Source organism: Heliangelus exortis, chromosome 19 (genome assembly GCF_036169615.1).
Source record: "Heliangelus exortis chromosome 19, bHelExo1.hap1, whole genome shotgun sequence".
In the NCBI taxonomy this organism is placed as follows: domain Eukaryota; kingdom Metazoa; phylum Chordata; class Aves; order Apodiformes; family Trochilidae; genus Heliangelus; species Heliangelus exortis.
In genome coordinates, this window is record NC_092440.1 from 7,924,913 (window position 1) to 7,946,956 (window position 22,044).

General features: G+C 40.6%; 1 protein-coding gene across 1 annotated transcript in view; it reads left to right on the forward strand.

Annotated features, from left to right (window-relative positions):
• Positions 1-22,044, forward strand: part of GALNT9 (polypeptide N-acetylgalactosaminyltransferase 9) — a 129,013-nt gene that overhangs the window by 13,743 nt on the left and 93,226 nt on the right. Inside the window, exon 2 of the mRNA XM_071762991.1 lies at positions 7,717-7,897. Coding sequence (XP_071619092.1) covers positions 7,717-7,897 — 181 coding nt within the window. The remainder of the gene's footprint in view (positions 1-7,716; positions 7,898-22,044) is intronic.

Genomic DNA, 22,044 nt, shown 5'->3' on the forward strand with positions numbered 1-22,044 from the left:
GGGTTCAACACTCTTGTCCTTCAAGGTGTAAAATGGGTTGAGCAACCAGGAGCTTTCCAGTCATAGAAATGGCAAGTGTTGTATGTGACTTTGTTATTGGGAAAGCTGCCTGTGTGATTATGTTGGTTTAATTTAATAGCAGGTTGTTTAGGTAAATGAGCAGGGAGGCATATGAATGTCTGCAAATAATGTGGAACATGATTGCAAAGTGATGCTGCAGGAAGTGGGCTTATCTTGCCCTTGTCGGGAGCTCAGCAAACACCCTTGAGCAAGGAGAGGAGTCTTGCTGAGTCTCTGACAATCCCTCTGAGCCAGAGCAGAGTCCCAGGGGTGTCTGACTGAAACCTGGGCTGAAAGGAACTAATTTGACAGGCTTGGCAATATCAGATGTGACACAGCCTTTGGTTAGATTAGACTTTAATTTCAGCACAATAGAGTCCGGAGCGGTACAAGCCTGTGTAGGACCCAAAGTTAGATAGATATGCTTTTTTTTAACATTCCTTTTATTTAAAAATAGTTTCTTCCTGATGGAATGAAAACCTGTGGGATTTACTCCTGCAGATGAGCTGGTCTGAGAACAGGCCAGTCAGGGATTTCTCATCCGGAATTGTATCAGCAATCAAAGGGGAATTTTTAACAGTTACAGACGTGCAGTCAGCTCTGTAGGTGCAAGAAAATGTCAGTGCACCCACCTGCATCTTCTTAGCTGTGGGCTCTGTTGTGTCAGCCCTGGGGTCAGAACTCCCTTCCTGCCTCTTCCATTTTCTACCTCTGATTCACACAAGCAAACTGTTTTTCAAAAGCTCTTCTCCTCATTTATGAAATAAAAGCCCTGTCACTTTGCTTGGGGCAGCTTATTTCTAAATCTAACCAAATGGTTCCAAAGTTTTAGCTCTTGCACCTTGGAGCTTTTCAAGGAGAGGCCCCTTTCTTTACAATGGCTCTGTTATTGTCTTAATGATAGCTTTCCCCAGGAGTTCTCACCTCTATTTCCCTGGAAAAAATTAAAGACAATCTAATATATTGATACAGATGATCCATTTCATGTGAGTCAGTGACACTCTGACCGTGACGGTACCGGAGAATTCATTGCTGCAGGAGGCCATTGAATCCCATATTAGTGGCTTGGCTTTTAAAGGGCACTGGGTAGTTTTAAACCCTAGTTCTGCCTGTCTGAGTTAAGATAATGAGGGCAATCTAATATTATGCTTCAGGGTTTTAGTTACCTGCCTACAGGGTTCAGAAGGGAACTCTTCTTCCAGGGACTGTGAGGAGTTTAATTGGCCAAATGCTTTCCAATTTGTGTTTCTTTTCCTCTGAAACCTCAGGTATTGGCCACTGCCAGAGGCCAGAGACAAAACTGGTGACACTCAGAGTCTGTCTCCTTTTAATATCAGTGAGCTGCTGGGCAGCTACACCAACATTTCAGCTCCCCCTCTCCCCACTTCAGATTTATGCCATCATCAGAGGAAGGGTTTTCTGGCTTCCCTTCAAAGCAAAATCCATTTTATGTGTGTCACCAGCACAAGCCACAAGTCAGCTGTTAAAATGCTTTTAAAATTTCTAGAAGAATCTAGAAGAATCAGTGATATTTATTTAAAGAAAACAAACTGATCAATCCCTGTGAATGATAATTTAAAGCATTAAAATGGAAATAAACAAAAAATCAGAATAACAGATATGTAATTTAGAATTGTGCATGTGTGGTAGACTTTTAAATTAAAAAATGTATCACATGGGTCACCACTGTTTAAAGAACTTTACTCTTTAAGAAATTGATTTTATTTATATCAAGGCTCTGACAAAACTCAGACATCTCTCTTATAATCTATAGGCTTGGAATCAGTGTTCTACCTCACAAAGGGGCTTTTATCTTCATCTCCAACAGTCTGTGAAGCTCCTATTTCTTGGTCCTTTCAGTCGTCAATCAGTTTATCTCCTCCTAAATTATTTGTTGTAATTAGAATACATTTTCTCATCACAGGGGGAAACCATCTCCAAATGAGTATTCTATAAAAGCAATTACTTTTGATATTAGATATCTGTACATAAAAACACAGTCTTTCTTCCAATTAAAAAACACTAATGAATTTTATGTCTAGAAAGGGAATAACTTACATAATGCCACTGTTTCTGCTAAAGCAATGAACAAAAAAACCCAGGCCTGTCAGAGGGCTGATGAAGCCAGCAATGGCATGTGTGAAGCATCTTGGAGTAGAAGGTCAGGGAGAGAAAATGAGTCTGCAAGGAGATAAATTCCATTTTTTTTTTTTTCCCCAAAAGGCTAAGTGTAGATGTAGCTCAGAAGCTTGAATTTGGAACTCTTCTTAACCTGAGACTGAGACAGGTCAGCAAGTGCAATCCAGAGACTTTGCAGCAGTTCTGTTGGTGCTGACCCAGTCTGGTGGCACTGGTGGTGGAATTGGCCTTGTGACTGTGCACAGCATCCCTGGTACCACCTTGGCAGACTTTGGATGAAAGAGGGATGAGTGGGAGCAGAGCCACAGCTGCTGGAGGGGAGGTGGCCTTGCCAGAAATAACAGGAAGGACAGAAAAAGACTAAGAACAGACCCGTGCTATTGTCAGTGTGGATGTATAATTATTTTCAATTTCTTATTTTTATTTTGAATTGTCAAAAGGTTAATTAGGTCTGAGAACCTTTCCTGAACCTGATTTACAGCTGCCTGTAGTTGTTTTACAAATTAAAACAGAAAAAAAGACAGTAAAATAATCACAGATGTAGTTTGATCTTGCTTTTGCCATAGTTTCTCACATAAATCTCTTCAATAATTTTTCCCATGGTGACAGAGTTTATGGTGAAAAATAGAAGGTCTCTTTTTGTCCTAGAAAATTATGCATCCTGCAGAGTAATTAATCTGGTTAAGAAATGAAGACCTTGGTTCATTCTGCTCTTCATTCTCCCAGCAATTCCTGTCTTGCACAGAAATCTCTGCAGTGAGAGCAATAAATTTGAAATGAATGACAGACACTAATTATTTGTGACCTCATTGTCATCTGCAACACCGAGCTGGGGAGGACTGATCCCAGCCTATGCTCTGTAGATCTTTCTAGTCTAAAAATGTGGAGAAAAGACAACTTTAAAAATAGCAGCTCAGTGGCCATTGCTACTGTTGTGCCCTCGTTCCCCTCTTTCACCATCTCAGAGCAGGCAGCAAGATTTCAATCCCTTGCTCTGATGAACCACAGGGTTTCATTGCCAGCAACACTGCTCTGCACTGCCCACAATGGGTGGAAGCCTTGCAAAAATGGGTGAAATGGGTGCTAGTTAGAGCCATGGGGAGGTGACTCAAAGATTGGAGGATCTGGAAGTCTGCAACAAGCTTTAAAAGAAGAATAAAACAGAGAAGTGCTCTCATATGATCTGCCTTAGTTAAAACCCAAGCTGGTATGCTGGAAGCTGAACCACAAGCACTTCTCCATCTGTTTTCTTTAGGTTTTATACTGCTCCCCATCACTATAGGACCTAAACACACAGCACATAAAATCATTAGCAGTTCTCTCTCTGATGAGCAGCAGTATTCCCAGAATGTACCCTTTTTCCTGTTCCAGTAGGCAAGACCCCTTGGGAATGGATCTTCCTATGAGCTGTCTCTAAAGACTGTTTGGGTTTTTGCTGAGCAGAAAGCACCCAAGCCCTAGGACACAAATAACTTGTTGCTTGCTGACTGCCTGTCTTTGGCAGACCACCTGTGCATCCTCTGGGAGCACTGCTGTCAGGAATTCTTCTCCTCCATGTCCTCCCAGGCATTGTTCCCATGTCTGGCATGCTGGAAAGCTTCTGGTGAGATGATTTTGTTCAGAGGCCCCTGACTATTGGACAGCCCTCACGTGAGAAATTCTGCTTCAGGCAAACCTGCAGAAACAGTCACCCACTGCCTGCTTCCCAATCTCATCTCTTAAGACCAACCTTTGTTTAAGAAGATGCTGCCCAACTGGCACCCTTTTCTATTTTTGTCCCAGGTAACTGTGGATTTGGGAGTTACCAAGTTACGATCTTGACTTAGGTAGTCATGGGGCAAAACATTTGCTGAAGCAACAGGTAATCCTTTCGAGATGAAAAATGCTGTGCAAATATTGTCCTATGTGAGGCATAGTTATGCTGTCTCTAGCTACCCAACCATGCACTGGAGAATATTGCCTCCAATTGCTGCATTTACCACACACATATATAACATGTACTATATTTCTTGTTCCTAAAAACTTCCAGAGATCCTTTAATGCTTTTCTTGAAGAATGAAGCAATGTGATGCCGTTTATTTAATTGCTGCTATATATTGGTCAGTGTTACTGCATTGTCAGTCAGACTAGGCTAGAATTTGGGTAATGAACACAGAAAACACCTCACAGCAATATGTTCTGAGAGTAAGTCAGACACATGATGACTCTTCCTAGAACAAGATCCAATTAGCAGCATGAAAAACAAGAATATCAGATTTAGGAAAAAAAGGATATGAAATAATTGTCATTATGCATGGTTTGGAAGGCTGTCTGACTAATCCATATGAAAAATAGCAAAGCATTTGATGCTTCCTGTGGGTTGGAAGTTTCATTTCCCTGTTACTTATGCTATGAAGATGCAAGCATTTTGTTCTGTAAACTGCAAGAGCATATAATGTGAAGAATAAAGTTTTCAAGTATTGGAATTATATTGGTGCTTGAAGTCACATCAGCACACCACAGCTTGGGGGCTCTTTCATCCAAGCAGGTCAGTTATCTTCAATGAAGTTGTCTTCAGATTACTTTGATGTAACAGCAGATGATTCCAAGTGATTCCAAATGATCAAGCAAATGAATTTCCATGCTGCAGTCTTTCAAGGACAGAGGTGTCTAGTTTTCTGGATTCTTTAACTTCTAAAGTGCCCTATTTGACTCCTTTTCAATAGGACCTGCTTGCCTGGGGTTCTTTTGTGGTTTGGGGTTTTTTTGGGTTTTTTTGGGTTTTTTTAGGAAACGGCCAATATTTCTCTGAAACTGAACCCCCTTTTTCAAATGTTCTCCAGTGGCAGGTAAAGCAGCAACATCACTGCTTGCTCTTAGTGTCTGAGTCTGAGACTTTCGTGTAGAAAGATGGGGCTGCTGTGGTTTTGCTTTCAGGTGGGGAGAGATTTAGTGTCTCAGACACGTAATTTCTGTAATTACTTGAGCAAGGACTATTTGTCAGGCTAGGAATGGCAACATTAGGCCATTCTAATTTTTTCAAAGGAAGTAATATCAAATGCTAAAGCTAGCCAAAGTGCCAAATAGCCTCTTATCCTAAATTGGAATGAAAGGCACAAATGTTACACTTTCTTTCAATATGAAGCTCCCTGAAACATTTCCTTTTCTTAGTAAGATAAAAGAATTCTTGCTGTTTGAAATCACTAACTTCAGCACAACTCTTGAAGAGGTTTAGACATTTTTCAGCACAGATCCTGGTTTGGCACTGTGACTGCCTGAAGAAAGGAGCACTCTACTGATTCCATGTTCCCCTTCCTTGAGCACAGCTTTCTTTTTTTCCTAGCATTTTGTTTCACTTACAGCTTTGAGGAAGTTCATTACAAATGAAAAATTAGTATGAATCCCAGCAGCTCAGTGCTTTGGTCTTTTCTTCCTGTGTCCCAGCAGTACAATACCCTAGGACAAGATGCTGTTTTGAAGCTCACAGCTTTCTACTTTGCCCTCATGGGTGTGTGGCCTGTGGGGTTTCTGCTTGTGCCTCTCTTCTGTTTCCTTTGCTATCCAGATCTAGAATTCACCTCTCACACCCACCTACAAGTGAGTCTCTTGTTTACCCATCTTTTCAACAACTCACAAGGTTTGGATGCTTGGAGTTGTCTGAATTTTTCAAAAGCTTGGCCGTGCCAAGAATGTTTTTCTTCAGGGTGTCCTTTTTTCTTCTTCTGCCCTCCCCCCTCCTGCTAAGATTCATGAAGCACTCTGAGACAGCTGAACTTTTCACTGCATGATGATGAGGAACATAAAGAAGGCATCAAAGTCATCAAGACAAGCAAGGTCTGTTCAGACTTGGGATCACTGATTGCCAATGTCTTCAATTCAGTCCCAAATTTCCCAGATTCCACAGGTGCTCAGTCCTTTCATGTTCAGACAAACTATTTGTAGTGCTGTGCTTAATCTTAGCACAGGATTATCTCCAGCACTACAGTGGAAAATGCTAACTTTACTCTTTCAGACCACTAATGAGCCACCGTCCCCTAATTAAGTGACAGTGTAAATAAGCAGAGATGATGATGGAGCCATAACAAGTGAGGACAGTGTTAGCAATGAGGTACAAGGGACATTTTTTCAGGAGGGACTAAACTGCCTCAGACCTTATTGTGACTTGGGAAACCCAGTCCCAGCTTTGCACTGTCCTGTGTGTTTGTTCCTGGCAAACGTCAACAGTTTCTTTGTGTCTTTCTCTGATTGTTTGGTTGAAATGATGACATTTTCCTCTTAAAAATTCTTAATTTGAAAAATGGGGAGCAGGTCGAACTCTAATTGTTTTGCCCTCTGCTGTAAAGGATTTGGAGGATATTTGCACATTTCTCTATGGTAACTCCAAGAGTATTAGAAATAATTTTTGCTTATTATAACTTGTTCATATTCAGCCTTTTGGAAAGGAAACCTTTGACATTAAACACAGGATATTTGAGGAGCTTGTTTGTGAGAATTTAGCATTAAGTTAAATGCCTGTTGCCATGGGAGAGGTTCTTGGCGTTGTGATCATAAGGATTTTTTTAATGTTAGTTTCCTTTTTGTTTACATGTATTTTTGAGTTGACCAGTAAGATACCAGTGAAAAACCTATAAATGCACCACAGACTGGCTAATAGCTCAGCACTAACCACGTGAAGATAATTGTTCTATTAAAAGCCCAGCTTTCTGATCCTGTAAGCTGTACCGAGCTCCCTATCTTACATGATATTCATATTTCATTTGTCAGAGATCTGAAGGACAGAGGAAATCTTTAGTAATTCCAAGCTGAATTTGCAGTAATTCCCATGGTATTAGCTCCCTGCTAGTTTTAGGACATATTTGTGGGAACAGCCTGGGCAAGGTGTGCAGTGGAGTCCAAATTACCCATTTATTGACTCCTGAAGTGACATTAGATGTACCCAGCAGCAGCTGGTGACCAGTTGCACAGTTCCACTCCCTGCATGGGAACCAAACCTGAACCATTAAGAGCTGCAGGTGGGTTTAGAGCCACAAAGCAGGTGCCTCAGCTACAATCCTTATTCCAGAACTGACACTAATATGGAGTAAAACTGGCAGATCTGTATGTGGTAGAAATTCAACCTCTCTCCCTTAAAATGAATGTAGCTATAACAGGCTATGCTGGGAAAGGGCTCGGCCTCCAGTTCTTATGAGGAAAATTTATCTTAATTATCTTAAGGATAACTGGGCATTTTGGAATGTTTGGAAACAAGATTCCTGTTTCTAGGGATTTCTACAGGAACAAAGAGAAACTGTGAAATTTGATAATTGATTCTTTATAGTTTGCTCACTAATAATACTGTGCACTGATACTACAAGATGTGTTGATACAGACTCTGGTTTGAAAAGCTGAGGATCATTTCCACAGAGCCATGAACATTTCAGAGTTTAATGGGGTTTCAGATCTTGTTTTCTAAAAACGTTCTGTGATCACAGAAGAGGCTACATCCATTTCCTTTATATTAACAATCTGATTTTTTTTTTTTTTTTTTTTTTCATTTAGGTCTGGCAAAGCCCATGGGATTAGTTGAAGGTCCAGGAGGCTTGGGCCAGGGGGGAATGGCTGCTACCCTGAGAGATGATAGCCATGAATCAGAGACTAAGTATGAAGAATATGGTTACAACGCCCAGCTCAGTGACAGGATATCACTGGACAGATCCATCCCTGATTACAGACCAAAAAAGTAAGTTGAATTCCACCTGATTATTAAAACTAAGTGATTGTTTTTCAGTTGTGGCATTATTTTCTTCACATCCCCTGCTGCTTAGAGTATCCCAGCAGTCAGTCACACACATACCCCTGAGTTTAGTGGAAATGAAAAGGACCAACTTCCATCTCAAGCACCAAGTGCCACGTTAAATGCATGGCTAATTCTGTGAGTAATGCACTAATATGCACATTCAAAACCTCACATCAAAAACTGCATCAGGATATCAGTGCTTATTGGGTTTGTTTCATTTAGAAAAAGCCAGATAGTGCCAGCTGAGCTCTCCATCAGAGGGGGAAGCCTAAGTCTGTGCTTCTTGCAGTCACATGCAATGGAAGGTGGAGCTGTGACAAAGACCTTGTAGACACTGGTCACTTAAACCCCACCATCAAATCAGCTGTTTGTTCTTTAATTGCATATGAAATTCTTAGAATTGTTGAGCTGGGGTTTATAATGTGCTGAAAGATGATCTAAATGTGATCCATCAGGGTCCTATAATTGCAATAAGATTTTCTTCTGTCTTTAGAATGTGTTTATTTTTATTCTAGTGTTATAGTCTTCACATGCCTGTGCTATGTGTGACATTGCAATTATAGGTTTAATATTTACTCTGATTTATTATATTTTGTAATAAATTTCTTTCAAATCTTTCATATTTATGGAGTTATGTATCTTCCAGATGAGACATCCACACTGCCATCCTATGAATGACAATCAGTAATATCTTAATGCAGAGGAGATCTGCAGCAATGCCTGGTTACTCTCAGGAGACAGGATTGAAAAGAATACTTAATTAATTTCTGATAATAATTTTCTGTTTTAGAAGACACACTTGGGCTCCTAGGCAGAGTTGAAAGTTAAATAAAAAAGTACCTTATTAAGTGGCAAGAAAAGCGTAGCCAAGCAAAACAGCTGTGCTCTGTGAGTAGATTGCAATTGAATTAGGATTTTAGGCAGTTCAAGCTGCCAAAACCCAGCAAAACAAAACTTCAGCATAACTACAAATTCCATTAACTGTGCTACATATTTATCCAGTCTCAGAAGTCTTGACTCAGCATTTGTTTTCAGATGCACATTATACAAAATAAAGCCTTGATACAAGAAGTAGCAAAGAGAAAAAAATGTAAACTTTAATCACATTTGATGCTTTGATCACATTTCCTGCAAGTATACTGCCAGGTCCAATGGTCTTATCTCTCTGTGTCTCTTCATGTATCACAAAAATCCACTGTGGAATTATTCTGAAGATAAGTAGTCTGTAGTTATGCAAATATTTGAGTTGTGCTTCAGATTTGGTCTAATCCCCCTTAAAATCAATATGAAGTTTTTCAAATGAAAATCAGTGAGGTTTGACCTGGGCTGTTACTTGCTGCTGTGGTCAGGGGGATAACAAATGGGAATGGTCTGCTAGGAAATCCAAAAGCAAAGGATGCAGCTGTCAGAAACCTGAGGGCATTGTAATGCAGGGTTGTGTCACTTCAGCTTTAGTTTTCTACATTCTTGGGGGCTTTGATGAGTCCTCCAGAGAAGAATTTGGGCATTGCATCCCATGCTGGGAATCTCATAAGGCCATGCTGCATGGTTTGTTGTTACTGGGAGAACTGCCTTCCTTGTGGTGCTGAGAAACTTTTGAGGTGTTAAGGGTAGGTGCTGGAATTTAACCATTTGTCTCTAGATGCTTCCAAGTCAAAGGAGAACCCTCTCTCCATTGAATTTGCTTTGAAACCTGAGAGAAAGTTTGGAGAAGGTAGAGGGTGAAGAGTTTTATCCACTTGTATCAAAGCAGCTTTGGCTGACATTTTGTTGCCATATTCTATTAGAAATTGCTGCTGTCCTCTGAGATTTTTTTCTCTCTGATCCCTTCTAATGCACAGCTACTCCTGTTCAGTCTCTCCTGGGAGCTCTCACTCTAATGCTGAGAGGAAGTTTTTACTCTCTCCCCTAGCAACCTCTTCTTATCCAGCTTGCAGTACCACATCTGCTCACCTAAGAGCTGGTAGCTGTGCATCATGGCCATAAGGCAGAGCTGAGCTTGATTTTCTGTTTGCTTTATACTCTCTGTTCTAAGTATATAAACTTACATAATTATATAAACTTATACAATTATGTAAAAATTATATAAACCTCCAGGTTTTTGAGGTAGGCTTTGTGATGACCACTCTTGTTTTGTCCAGCTTAGGATGCTGATTTGCCCAGTGGTCTCCATCTCTCCCCCTCTTGAGCTGTTATTGCTCATCCCTTCTCAGTCTGTGATTTATATTCATTCATTCCCAAAAGTTCATTTTTAAAAAGGAGGGTATTTTATTTTTAAATTGAGAAGCAAAGTAGAGTTAATGTCCAGTCTATGAGTAAAAATACTTACCTGGATTTGCATTTCCAAAGTATTAAATCATACTTTCTCCCACTCTGGCTTTCACTTGAAACATTCAGATCCAGGTTTGCACACACCAGTACATATTAAAAGTGCAAAACATGAGAATTTATACTCACGTTTGCATTGCACAGCTACAATTCATGACAGTAAACATGGCTTCACTTTGAAAATGTGGGCCTTGTAATATTCCAGTCTTAGTCTGCTCTTAAAAGAAATTTTACCAGAAATACTATCTTTTAGTTAATTTTATCTTTGAACTCTCTACTTATTGTTGTCTGGTACCTTACTCTGGGAAAACAAGCTTTTTGTTCCAATTGCTAGCATAGCTTCAGTAAACACTCAGCAGCTTAATTGTTTTTCAGGAGATATTTTCATCCCCACACAGCAAATTAAAAAAATCTTTACATTGCAGAGGTTTATATTCAGACAGCATCACCATGAAGGCTCCTAAATTGGAGTCACCTCCATGTCCCCCTGCTGCAGTGGAATCTGCAAGCCTGGGTGGGCAGTCCTGCTCTCAGGATGCTTTCCCCATACACTCACACTGTGTTCTGCTTTCTGAGCTGCTCCTGCTAGGGCAGATTTTCCTTTTAACTCAGAAGCTTTTTCTATAAGACAGGAATTGCTGAGTCAGTACAGGAGACAACAGCAGATTTTGTACCTGTGTTTGTGTGGCAAAGGGAGGCAATGACAGTAGGTACCTTGCCTGCCATTACAATTCACACTGTAATTACCAAATTTTAGTTTGATCCTAATGTCGTGTAATAAATATATCTCAGATTTTTCTTCTCTGATATTGCACCTCCCACAGCCTGAATTCTGTCTCTCTGTAGAAAGCAGACAGCCCTGGGGAAGCAGTTCAAAAACATGCTGTGAATTGAGATTTCAAGCTAAACTTAGTTTCAAGAGACATGAAAAGGGAAAAAGTTGCAATTTTGTTTTATAAAACAATGCAAAGCCTCCCCAATAGTTTGTAAGTGTATTCAGTGTGATCTTGAATAAAATTTTTGTTTCTCGTTGGACTTCACCTAAATCAAATGGTCTGATTTTAAAATTGTGCCAATAATCTTTCCACAATATGTTATATCCCTTAATGATGACTTTTGCCATGAAGCAGCTCTGAATGCAGTGTAGCTGAGTGCTAGGATGGAAATGTGTTTGAGTTCAATAGCAGGCAGAACACTCAGGATTTATTATGGTTGATTGATGAGTATTTAGAAATACTCTAAATAATTTTAGAATTAATCATTCAGCTGATTGTTCTAGTTTTGGACTGACCTAAGATTTTACTTCATGTACTCAGTGGAAAGTAGTCAATAGGTTGCTGTCTGTTAAAATATATGAAAATAGTGGTCTGGTTAGTACTGTCATTATCTAAATTCTAGAGTAAATTTCTTGAGTACATATGAAAACTACATTAATGCAAAATGAATTTTGCAGGATTAGTTTTGTTACAAGGGAATTCATAATGCTTGTTGTGGAATTATTTTAATGCCCTGTCACACAGGCACATATTAAGCTTGAAAAACATTTTTTGAGTGAAGAGCAAGCCACAGGCAGGGGAAGAAAAGTAGCACAGGACTCTGCATGTCCCTGCTGCAGCCCCAGCCTTGGTCCTTGTGTGCTGAAGCTTTTCAGGGGCTATACCACTGTGGGAAATATATTGCAGGGAGCTCAGGCTGCTTAACGTCCTGATCTCTCTCTTTCCAGCAGTAAAATATTAGCAGGACTTCCTAGCCCTCACTGACATCCCCTGTTCCCTCTGTGCAACAGAAGATAGAGAAGCTTCTCTTGTAAGGAACAGGTTATTTTTCCCTTGGAAGCACACGACTAACTTAGAACTTGCTCTGTGGTTCTCTGGGGAAGGTGTTATTTAATGGTAAAATATTACTGGATTAATTTCAATTTATGTTCTTCTATATTCAAAATGAGTGCTGCAACCACAAAAACCTGAGTAATTAGTGAAGATAAATCCAGTGTTAGCTAATGACATTGATGTATATGCATGGGGAAGCATAAGCACAGGTATTTGTATCAGTTATCCCTATCCATATGTACAGGTGTAGAACAGCCTTGAGTCCTACCCATGGGAATGCTGTGAAATCTGCTGGGCTGTGTGTGTGCCTTTTTTTACCATAATGTCAGAGGGCCAAAGTCTGACTGAACAGTCAAAACCAGACCTGGAGCAACACAGCTGAGAGTTTGATAGAGATCCCACACTTTGGAACAGAAGTGCCAGAGTCAGCCACCTAAACCCCTGCTCAGTCATTTGTCTCCAAGTGCTCTGATTTGTGAGGGGTAGAGAGAGCAAGAGAGCAGTTTGAACTGGGATGTGCTGTATTGCTGCAACAGGCTTCAGGAGCAGGAGCAGCCATCCATCTTCCCTTTGGGGGGAATTGCAGCCTTCACTGCTGCCAGCTGTAGCACAGAATACAGCTCTGTGCTCTTGTAACAAAGCATCAGACTCAGTCCTTCCCAGTCATGCATGAAGGCAGAGGTGCTGTGGCCCCATATGACAGCAGCTTTTGACTTTTTCGAAGATGAAGGATGCAGAAGAAGTCAAAACCTCAGGGATTTTAATTCAAAGACAGGGAAAAGGCTCCCAAGCTTACAAAAGCTGTTTGTTTTACAGTGTGGCATCCTGGAAAACTGGGAAGTGTCAACTAACCAGATGCATTCAAACCTGAGCATCAACCCTTAGGATAGCATCTCTTCCCCTGTTCTCTGTGGGGCACAGACTGGATCACAAGGGACTGAATTAAACAGGTGGAATACCTGTAAATCTGGCTTTATCTGACTTTCTATCACTTGACTTTGCAGCTAAAATAACTTCTGGGGCTTCTTTACATGCAGGACATGTCCACACATACACACACACATGCACTTGTCAAAACCTCTTGCTGGGATGCATTATGTGCACTTTTGAGAAAAGTTAATGTGATCCCAGAGCTTCCATAAGGACTAAATTGGCTTTTACAAGAAATTGTCACCACTTGGTGAGGATCTTTAATTTAACTGATCTTTTTTTTTTGTGCAACTTGATGCTGAGCACACTGTGGCAGTTCAGTGATAACAATAATACTTAATGGATTCAGTCTGCTGGCTCTATCAGCCAAAGAAGATATTTCTTTGTGCAATGGTCACGGATGTTTGTATTGAAAAAAGCCAGCCCTAAGGAACAAACTTATTAATGCTGAGGCTACTCAAGTCTTTAGCCATAAGAAGCAGAGGAATCTGGTCTCAAGGAAATTACATTCCTGTATACAATTCTTTTATAGAGGCAAGCATTTTTGTTGCTTGCTATAGGCTTTTCACAATACCCAAGGAATTGCATTTCCAGGGTTCTGGAGTGTAATTAATGGTTCACTCCACTCTGTATCTAAGGAAAAACTTTTTTAGTTACCTATCAAAAAGGATTGATCAAATAGTGTTATCAAGGCAGCAAACTCTGTAACTAGACCTCTGATTTGTTCATTCAAGGGTTTAATGACAGCAGTGAGTATGAGGCCAGGTGCTAGAAGGCAACCTCTGTGAGACCCTGTCCTTCAGCAGCCCATCAGCTCAAGTCTTTAGAGAAATCAGGCTGCTCACCTTTGAGTTTGACCCTTTCTTTTGGCAGTAGAGCTTTGTGGACTCACTGTGATAGCTGCACCATCAGTCAGCAGCTCTCTAGAGCCAAATCCTATCTGAGTTAGCAGATTCAGGAGAGGAGGATCAGTGGTTTGGTACCGGGGGCCCTGCCCGGGGCTGTGGGAGCAGCAGCTCCTCTGCCTCTCTGGGTTGGATGTCCCTGCAGGAGCAGGACAGGAAGGCAGATGGCTTTCAAAATGCATCAGTTCTTGGATCAGTGGATTGGAGAGGCTAGACCTGGTATTATTGCATTTTCTCCACCTCTGCAGTTTGCTCTGCCTCATGACCTGCTTTTCAAATCCTCTGGGGACTCTGAGTATTCTTTGCACTGCGAAGAAAAATGGCACAAGAGCCTCCAAATGAAAACCCACCCTTAGGATTCTTCCCAGGTTAACCAGAGTGCAACAGAATGGGTGCCTTTGCATGGAATATTTGAACAAAGCAAAAGCTTTTCAGAAATCAGGATTTCTGATGAGCAGAGACAAACAGGACAGGAACCTTTGTGCACAGGTATCTGTACACACAGTTGGTGACACGGCTGCCTGGGGATGTCCCCCTTGGAGCTGACTTTCTGTCTTGTCCAAGAGCAGAAGGAACTGGTGTGGACAGAGTAAACCTGTGCTTGTTCCTCTGCAGAGAGCTGGGCTCTGACCAGCTACTGCATAGTTAGCAGTGTAATTAATTCTGACTCAGTTCATTTACAAAATCAGTTGAAAACCTAAATTTGCTGGTGCTGCTGCCTCTGGGCCAGCTGTGCTTATTTGTGTATCCCTGTGTATGCCCAAGGCTTATCACTGCATTTTGGGAAGCATTTTCTGTTTGGCTCTAAAGGGCTTAGACTGCAACTATGTAAAGCCCCTGTAGGATGCGAAAACTCACCTGGAAAAGGCAACTCCCTGTGAATAAGAGGTGCCACCAACCAGCACTGGTGTATGACCAGTGCTCTTTATTTTTACTGTACCTCTGTAGTTGTCACTGAGACCTGTAGCTGTGACTTGAGGATGTTTGTAAAGGTATTGGAAGTCTTCTTCCAACCTCTGCTGGACATTTGCTGGCTTTGCATAAAAATTGATATGTTCATTGGAACGTGGGCTGAAACCTTGTTCTCCAAAATCCCAGGACACCATTAGGTCTTTGAATATTTAATTAGCTATACAGTGTTACATTGCTCCACTGAGAAAGCTGACTGAGGAACAGACTAACACTGTGACCATGTTTCCCAATAGTAACAGAAATTATTGAGAATTTTTCCAACTGCTTTTTACAGGCCACCATCAGGAGGGTTCTCAGACTGCTTTTACTTGATCACCAGCTGTAGGGCATGACCATGAGATGGGACCCAGGTTACACTAATGCAAAGCCTTCTGCTTTTCTCTGCAAAGGGCTTGTGCAGATAGTTCCAAAAATTTTGCAGGACATGGCTCCTCCTCAGCACAGACTCCCTGGGCTCCATGCTGTCTCCACAGTATCACAGTTATTTCTGATACTTTATAGAAGATTTCTTGTTTTTTTCCCACTAGATATACTATTGATTCCCTTTTGTTTCTTGCCAGAGAGTCTTTCCAATTATGTAGTGACTTTAATTATATCACAAAGCATATAACACAGATCTTGATTATTAACAGTGGGCCATGGGATAATGAAAGGAGGACCAGCAAGGCTAAATCAAAAAGAGTAATAAAATTTACAGTCTTTTCCAAAACCCCTTACTTTCGAATGCAGTAATTTTCCTCTTGTTACATTTTTGCAGCCTTTGTGTATATTAATTGTTGAAGACAAATTCTGCATGACTGTCAGCACTAGTAAATGTAGATTTAGTGGAAGCTGAATTTGATTAACTAGAGAGCATGAAAAATGAAAAAAACTGATTGCAATGTTGTGTTTAAATGCAGTAAGACTGGGAGCCATTCCCTGCAATTTGCCTGCACCAGAACATACTCTTGAATACATGAGCAGTTTACCTAAGGTGGGTTGCATAATGCTGAGTAAAAATTAGCCATGTAATGGAAGGTGATCAACTTGGCTGCTTCTATAGTCAACAGAGAAGCTGATGACACAGTAAACATGCTTAAGCTGTATAGTACTGTCCTGTGGAGGTCTTGCCCTCAGGAACCTAGGACAGCCAGATTAAATAGGATTTCAGATTAATCCAATCCCAAATGTTGAATGCTCCAAAGCATATGCAGAAGGAGTATTCCCTCCTTAAGAACAGCAGTTGTGGGGTTGCTGTCTTCAGATTCTGATATTCTTTCTCAGCTACCTACATACCTGTAATGCAGAAGCACTGCTGAGATGTAGCCATGGATTACAGCTCTCTGCAGCTCTGTGTTGGCATTTTAATGTTTCTTTCATCTCCCTCTCCTGGACCCATTTGCTGATTGTTTCCCACTATCAGTTCCAGGGAGAATAGGGTATTCCTGTAAATTTTTGAACTGTCATGTTATGTTGCAGACTCCATGATATCACTTTTCAGGTTAAAAACAAGTAGCAGAACAAGTCAGGCAATGAGTTAGGGTGGTATTTCTTTTCCTTTCCTATTTCTTACATGTATCTCTGTTACACTATGCCTGATATCCTTGCATCTTTGAAGGGGTTCCTCAAATGGTTTGAGGTAAAGATGTTCCCCTTTTCTTAAAATGTGCATACAAATTTAGTTCTGCTGACAATGTGAGATACGTATTATCTCCAAATGCCTTCCTGGTACTAATTGAAAAGTTAGCTGGATTTGGTTCCTATTTTTTTTACTTGGCTAGGTTTCATAGTATAAGGAAGCCAAGGTTTCAGGTCAAATAAAATCAAGGTTTTTTAGCTGTTGGTGTTTGTGTCTTTGTGATAAAAACATAAATAGGCCAAAATGTCAGACAATTTACTCTTCTGTCTGACATAAAACTGAATTGTGAGCTCCAGGTTGATGCAGTGTTTCATTTTAATAGCCTCAGTTCTTGCTTGTTTTGCCTGTGTCTTTTGGTTTGAGTGAATTTAGTGCTAATAAAAGTGAGGGACTCTTAAAACTAGCCAGAGCCAGAAGTACCTGACAGAAGTAAGCTCCCTATCTTGGTTAGCTTGCTCTAGATGCTTTACAAGGTTTTGTTTCTTTGAAACAGCACCTGCCAGTTAAGTTGTTTGGCAGTTTTATGATGTTGAAGTATGGGGCCTCTGTTTTCTGTTCCTCCAGCTTAGTGAAAAATGTTTGGCTTCTGGGGATTGCTTCTAAGGCTTCTGCTGCCATCTCAAGACCAAACCAAAGTCAAACCAGGACCAGGTAACCTTGCTGGATGCAATTCCAAAGGATGCCCAGGAACAATTGCTTCCCATACAGTCTGTGAACTCTTTTCTCTAAATATCTACCAAGCCAGTTGTCTGTCTTAATAACAAACTGTTGTGTAACTTTGGCCTGCATCCTTTTGGCCATAGCAAATCCTGTTCCCACCTAGAGACTTCTTCTTGAAATATGGTGCAGATCCTAAGGAGCAGGAGCTGCAGGCACATGCCTTGATGCCTCCTCTGCAAAGCCAGCAGGGTGGGTCCCTCTTCTCTATTTCTTTCCTGTCCAGGCACTTTCAGATGAAGCAGGATGTGTTTCTAAGCCTCAGAACTCCAGGGTGGCGAAAACCCCCCTCTCTGCATATAGAAGAAGGAGATGAAGGTGTAAAATATGGTGTAAAATCAGATTCCTGATCTCCTTGGTTCTTGATGACTCTCTTCACTGTACTGGGAAATTTCATTTTTCACACAGAAGTTGTGATGGAGCTTTTAAGTAGCTGAAGTATTGTAGAGGCAGAGTCACTGGGGAAATGCAGAGCATGCTCAGTGTTTCTAATTTATTTTCTTTCATTCAGCATGCAAGTAAAATGCTCTGTCTTAGAAAGATGACTAACCTAAGTCTATAATTAATGAATACTTGAGGCAAAGTTATTCTTCCCAAAGAAACTTGATATGGGCTGCACTCCCTTAAGTTAAGAATCCTCTGTACATTATTCTGACTACCTCTGGTGTATAGTTTAGCATATACATGAAAATAATGCTTGGAAAATACTCTGAATCAGTGTTTCTTATCTCCTTTCCCCAGAAAGAAAGCTGGAAGGCCTTTTCTCAGCAGAAGGTTAACAGTAGTGACATAAAGGAGGCAACATTAGTCTGTTTTCTGTAGAGAATTATCATACAGCTGATACAGTGTATGGGGATCACTGTAGCAATGACAAGAAGCTATTAAATGGAGAAGAACAGGAGAGCTGGCTACCCAGCAAGGATATGCATCTCTCCTTGTATGTCTGAATTAAACAGAGAAAATGAGGACAATTGTCATGCAAATACCAGGCAACATCCAAATCCCCTTGGTTTAAGTGGACCTGGAATTTTTGGTGGCATGGCAGGATTTATCAGTGAGGCCTTAGGCAGCTTTAAATTACAGGAGATTTCTCCTCTGTGTATTGCTTGTGCACAAAGCTCCTGGTTTCTCAAATTCTAGAACGAAGCCCTCTGGAGCTACATTTTACCTGTGTGAGATGCCTTCAGGTTGTCAAACAGTTCCTTAATTAGTTGTTGTTTCTTCTTTGCTCCAAGGGATGAGTATACTATTTATTCTACACTCCCAGCCTTTTGTTAGTCTGCATTTATCTATTTTGTCTTCAGAATGACCTCGCACCAGGCTTGCCTCTGGGGTAGTATGAAACACACCTCTGGCAGAGATGGTAGTTCAGACTTGACTAATGGTAGAATATTAATAGCAGCAATAATAATTAAAACATTGCACTAAAACACTCTCGGGAGCTGTTGCTGAGTTAGATTCTACCCCTAAAATTCCAGAGGAATGGCATCAATTTTCGTTATTTCCATCCACAAGTGAACAGTTGTCTCATTCAGCAACTGGAGCAAGGTTTCATCCCCTCTGTGCCTGTTTCATGAAGACACAGTTGTCCCAGAGGATGATGGTTCAGTTTACATTAAACTCAAGATAAAAATGACACTGAAGCTTTGCTTCTGTATTTTCTGCACTGCCTGAAAACAAATGCCTGACCTACAGCTAGTTCACTGCCTTATTGCCTTGGTGTTATTAACCCACGGGTACCCAAGAGAAGGAACTTGTGGTCTGTTTGCTCATAGAGGAGCACTCAAACCCTTTGCCTGACAGCCCTGGGAATCTCTGGAAGCAGTGGGGAGAAATTTTTTCTAAGTAAATATTTGAGGAAATAGAAAGATGGAAGAGGTTGAATGTGTCTGTCTATAGATGAACAGAATGGTTCTGAACACAGCCCGAGACTGCTGGGCAGATACTTAATGGGAATAATCTGCTTCTCCAGTGCACAGCACTCACTTCTAGGTTCCTTCCTGATGGCAAACACTGAGGATGTGACTTTAAAATGTTTATGGTCAAGTCAGGAAAAACACCAGAAAGCATGGAGTGAAAAAGGAAATGGGTTCTCAGCAGGCAGATTTGGGCAGGAGCAGTGCATGGATGTGGATGTGCTGGAATTGCCACAGCTTCTTGGAGTCAGGGAAAGACCAGAGTGTGTCCTTGGACCCTCATATTGACTTAAATGTGTTGCCTGGTGTAGGATGTGGGCCTAATTTCTGTCAACCTGAATGAAGAGTAAGCATATGCTGACCCGTTTTTCTGATTTAGGATAGGAGCTCATAAATATAAAAAAAACATGTCGAAGTATTTTGTTGCTATGAAGTGTGTGCCCTAGATATTAGCTTTATGTTAGACAGCAAGCGGAGATGGATTTTTTAAAAAAATATTTTTACTTCTAAACGTAACCAAAATTAACTTAAAATGCAAGTGTTCTGAAGTGCCCAGAACAGTTAGAAGGTAAGAAACTGTTGCTAACATTTAACTGCTAAATGCATGAAATCATTGAATACTGTGCTGTTCACCTCTAGCTAGCCTTTAATTTAAACAAAAGCTATAAAAGAGCAATTAGGCTCCAGTCCAATGAAGCACTTAAATGTGTTCCTAGTTTTTAAGTGTACAAGTAACCCCAGTGAAGTTAAAACATGCTTAACTGCTTTATTTGAATAAGACATCTCATAAAGTGGCAATAATACACAAAGAACAATCCTATAAGTATCATTGGGAAGCATCTAAAGAGGAGCAAAGTCTTCTTGCATTTCAGGATCTGAGTGCTCTTAAGTTTTTGCAAAGCTGGTCTTGCCCACTGATTTATCCTGCAGAGTCCTGATCCAAAGTCTGGTACAACCCTTGGATGTGCTGCATCATCTCTTGTTAAAAAGACTTCATTTGTTGGGCAGATTCCTGCCTCAGGTTGCTGAGGGCAACACAATGTGGCACATGCACCTTCAGTTGTCCTCTCTGCTATGAACTTGTTCCTGCTCAGAAAAGTGCTGCTCAATCCTATAAAAAGCAGCTAAACAGCATGGAATTAATGCTCCCATTTTCAGTTCTAAATCTATGTTCTTTATGCATTTGTTCTTGGAGCACTGCTCTATTTGAACCATAATTCTTCCCACATACCATAAACTGAAGTCTGTTTTCACTCTGATAAAACTGATCATTTAAAAGCAAGGGCAGAATCCCTGTGACTGATGTTCAAGCATTTGGCTTGTTAGTCAAATCAGCTTCTGTATCACCTCAGCTCACCAAGTGCTGGGATTACTGGGCCAGCCTTCCCTTTCTGGGCTACAACCAGCTTGGCAGCTGCTGGCACAAGGCAAAATCAAGAGCTTTACACTAGAGTTTTGCCAGGCAGTGAGTTAGTGGGTTCACTCAGTTTCTGACTCACCTCTCATTTGATGGTTTACTCCTCCAACCATTCTCAGTTTGGACAAAGGTGGAAAGAAATATTCTGCTGAATAACTGGATTTGACCAGAGATTAAAGCTGGTCTCCTGTGAAATACACTCCAGCCCATTAAAGAAAGGATTGTTTGCCAAACGTTGTATATCCTCCTGAGACCATAAAAAACATTGTTAGCTGAAGCAGTGGTGGAAAAATTATTGCATTTCTCTCTCCTCCTCCTTACCACAACACTGCAACGTGACAGCAAAGCTGTAATGAAATCCATGAAGTGTTCTGCAGCAGTTACCTTGAAAACTTTTTATTGCCCTACATTTCTAGGTAATTCTGTGATACTCAGCCTCTGTTCACCACCACCAGCACCAGCTGAGGGACTGAGATAATAAAAAATAAACAAAAAGTACCCCGAATTTTTGAATATTAAATATTTGCAGTAATCTTTTTAACAGTCAAAGATAACTTTCTGTATTTATGTATTATTATCTAAATAACAAATAGCTTCAAGGGTACAGCAAACTGTTCTGTGCAAAAGCAAAATGGTGATTTTACTCTTGAGCATTATTTACTGAAAATTATTCCTTTGATTTCATCCACTCCTCTATTTTTTCCTTATATCTGGCATGGACTTGGAGTGCATTTGGGAGAGACATTGTAGAGAAAGTGGTGTCTTAAGCTGCATAGTCCACTTTTGGGTATCAGGGCTGTTACCTTCTTACTCCTTTCAGACATGCTGGGATTAATGCTTCATTTGCCATAAAGATCCTTTTTTGGGGATCTTGATGCATCAACCTGAGTGAAGAAGTACTTCCTAGTGGGAAATCTGTCAGAAATCACTGTTGGAAATGCAACTAAATAGCTGAGTTCACGTTGTAGCTGGAAAGTAATTTGGCAGAATACCTGCCACTGGGAATTTAGCTGGGCTCTTCCTTGAATTTAAGTGCAGCACCATTAAAACTAAAGTTGCATGGGAGACACATTTTCTTTGGGGATTTTTTGAAAAGCATTTGAAAGCAGATTTCAGCTTCTCCATTAATTTCCAATCATCCTAATGCTTTGTGATGCAGCGTGCATACAGCCACAGGCAGATCTGAATGGGCACACTAGGGGATAGAGTGGAAATTTCTTACAGATGGTACTTCAAAACATATTAGTGACTCAACTTAAGTTACCAAAAAAAAGGCAAATACTTTTTACTACTGAAGGATCCGAGCATGAGCTTTTAGCCATTTTTCATGTTCATAAAGGGACTTGTTTTAAAAGTGATGGAACTAGTATTCTTAATATATAAATCAATACAAGTATTAAACATGGTGGCATGTTTCTGGTATTGTTTGCCTGAGGAAAGTCAGAAATAGCTCACTGA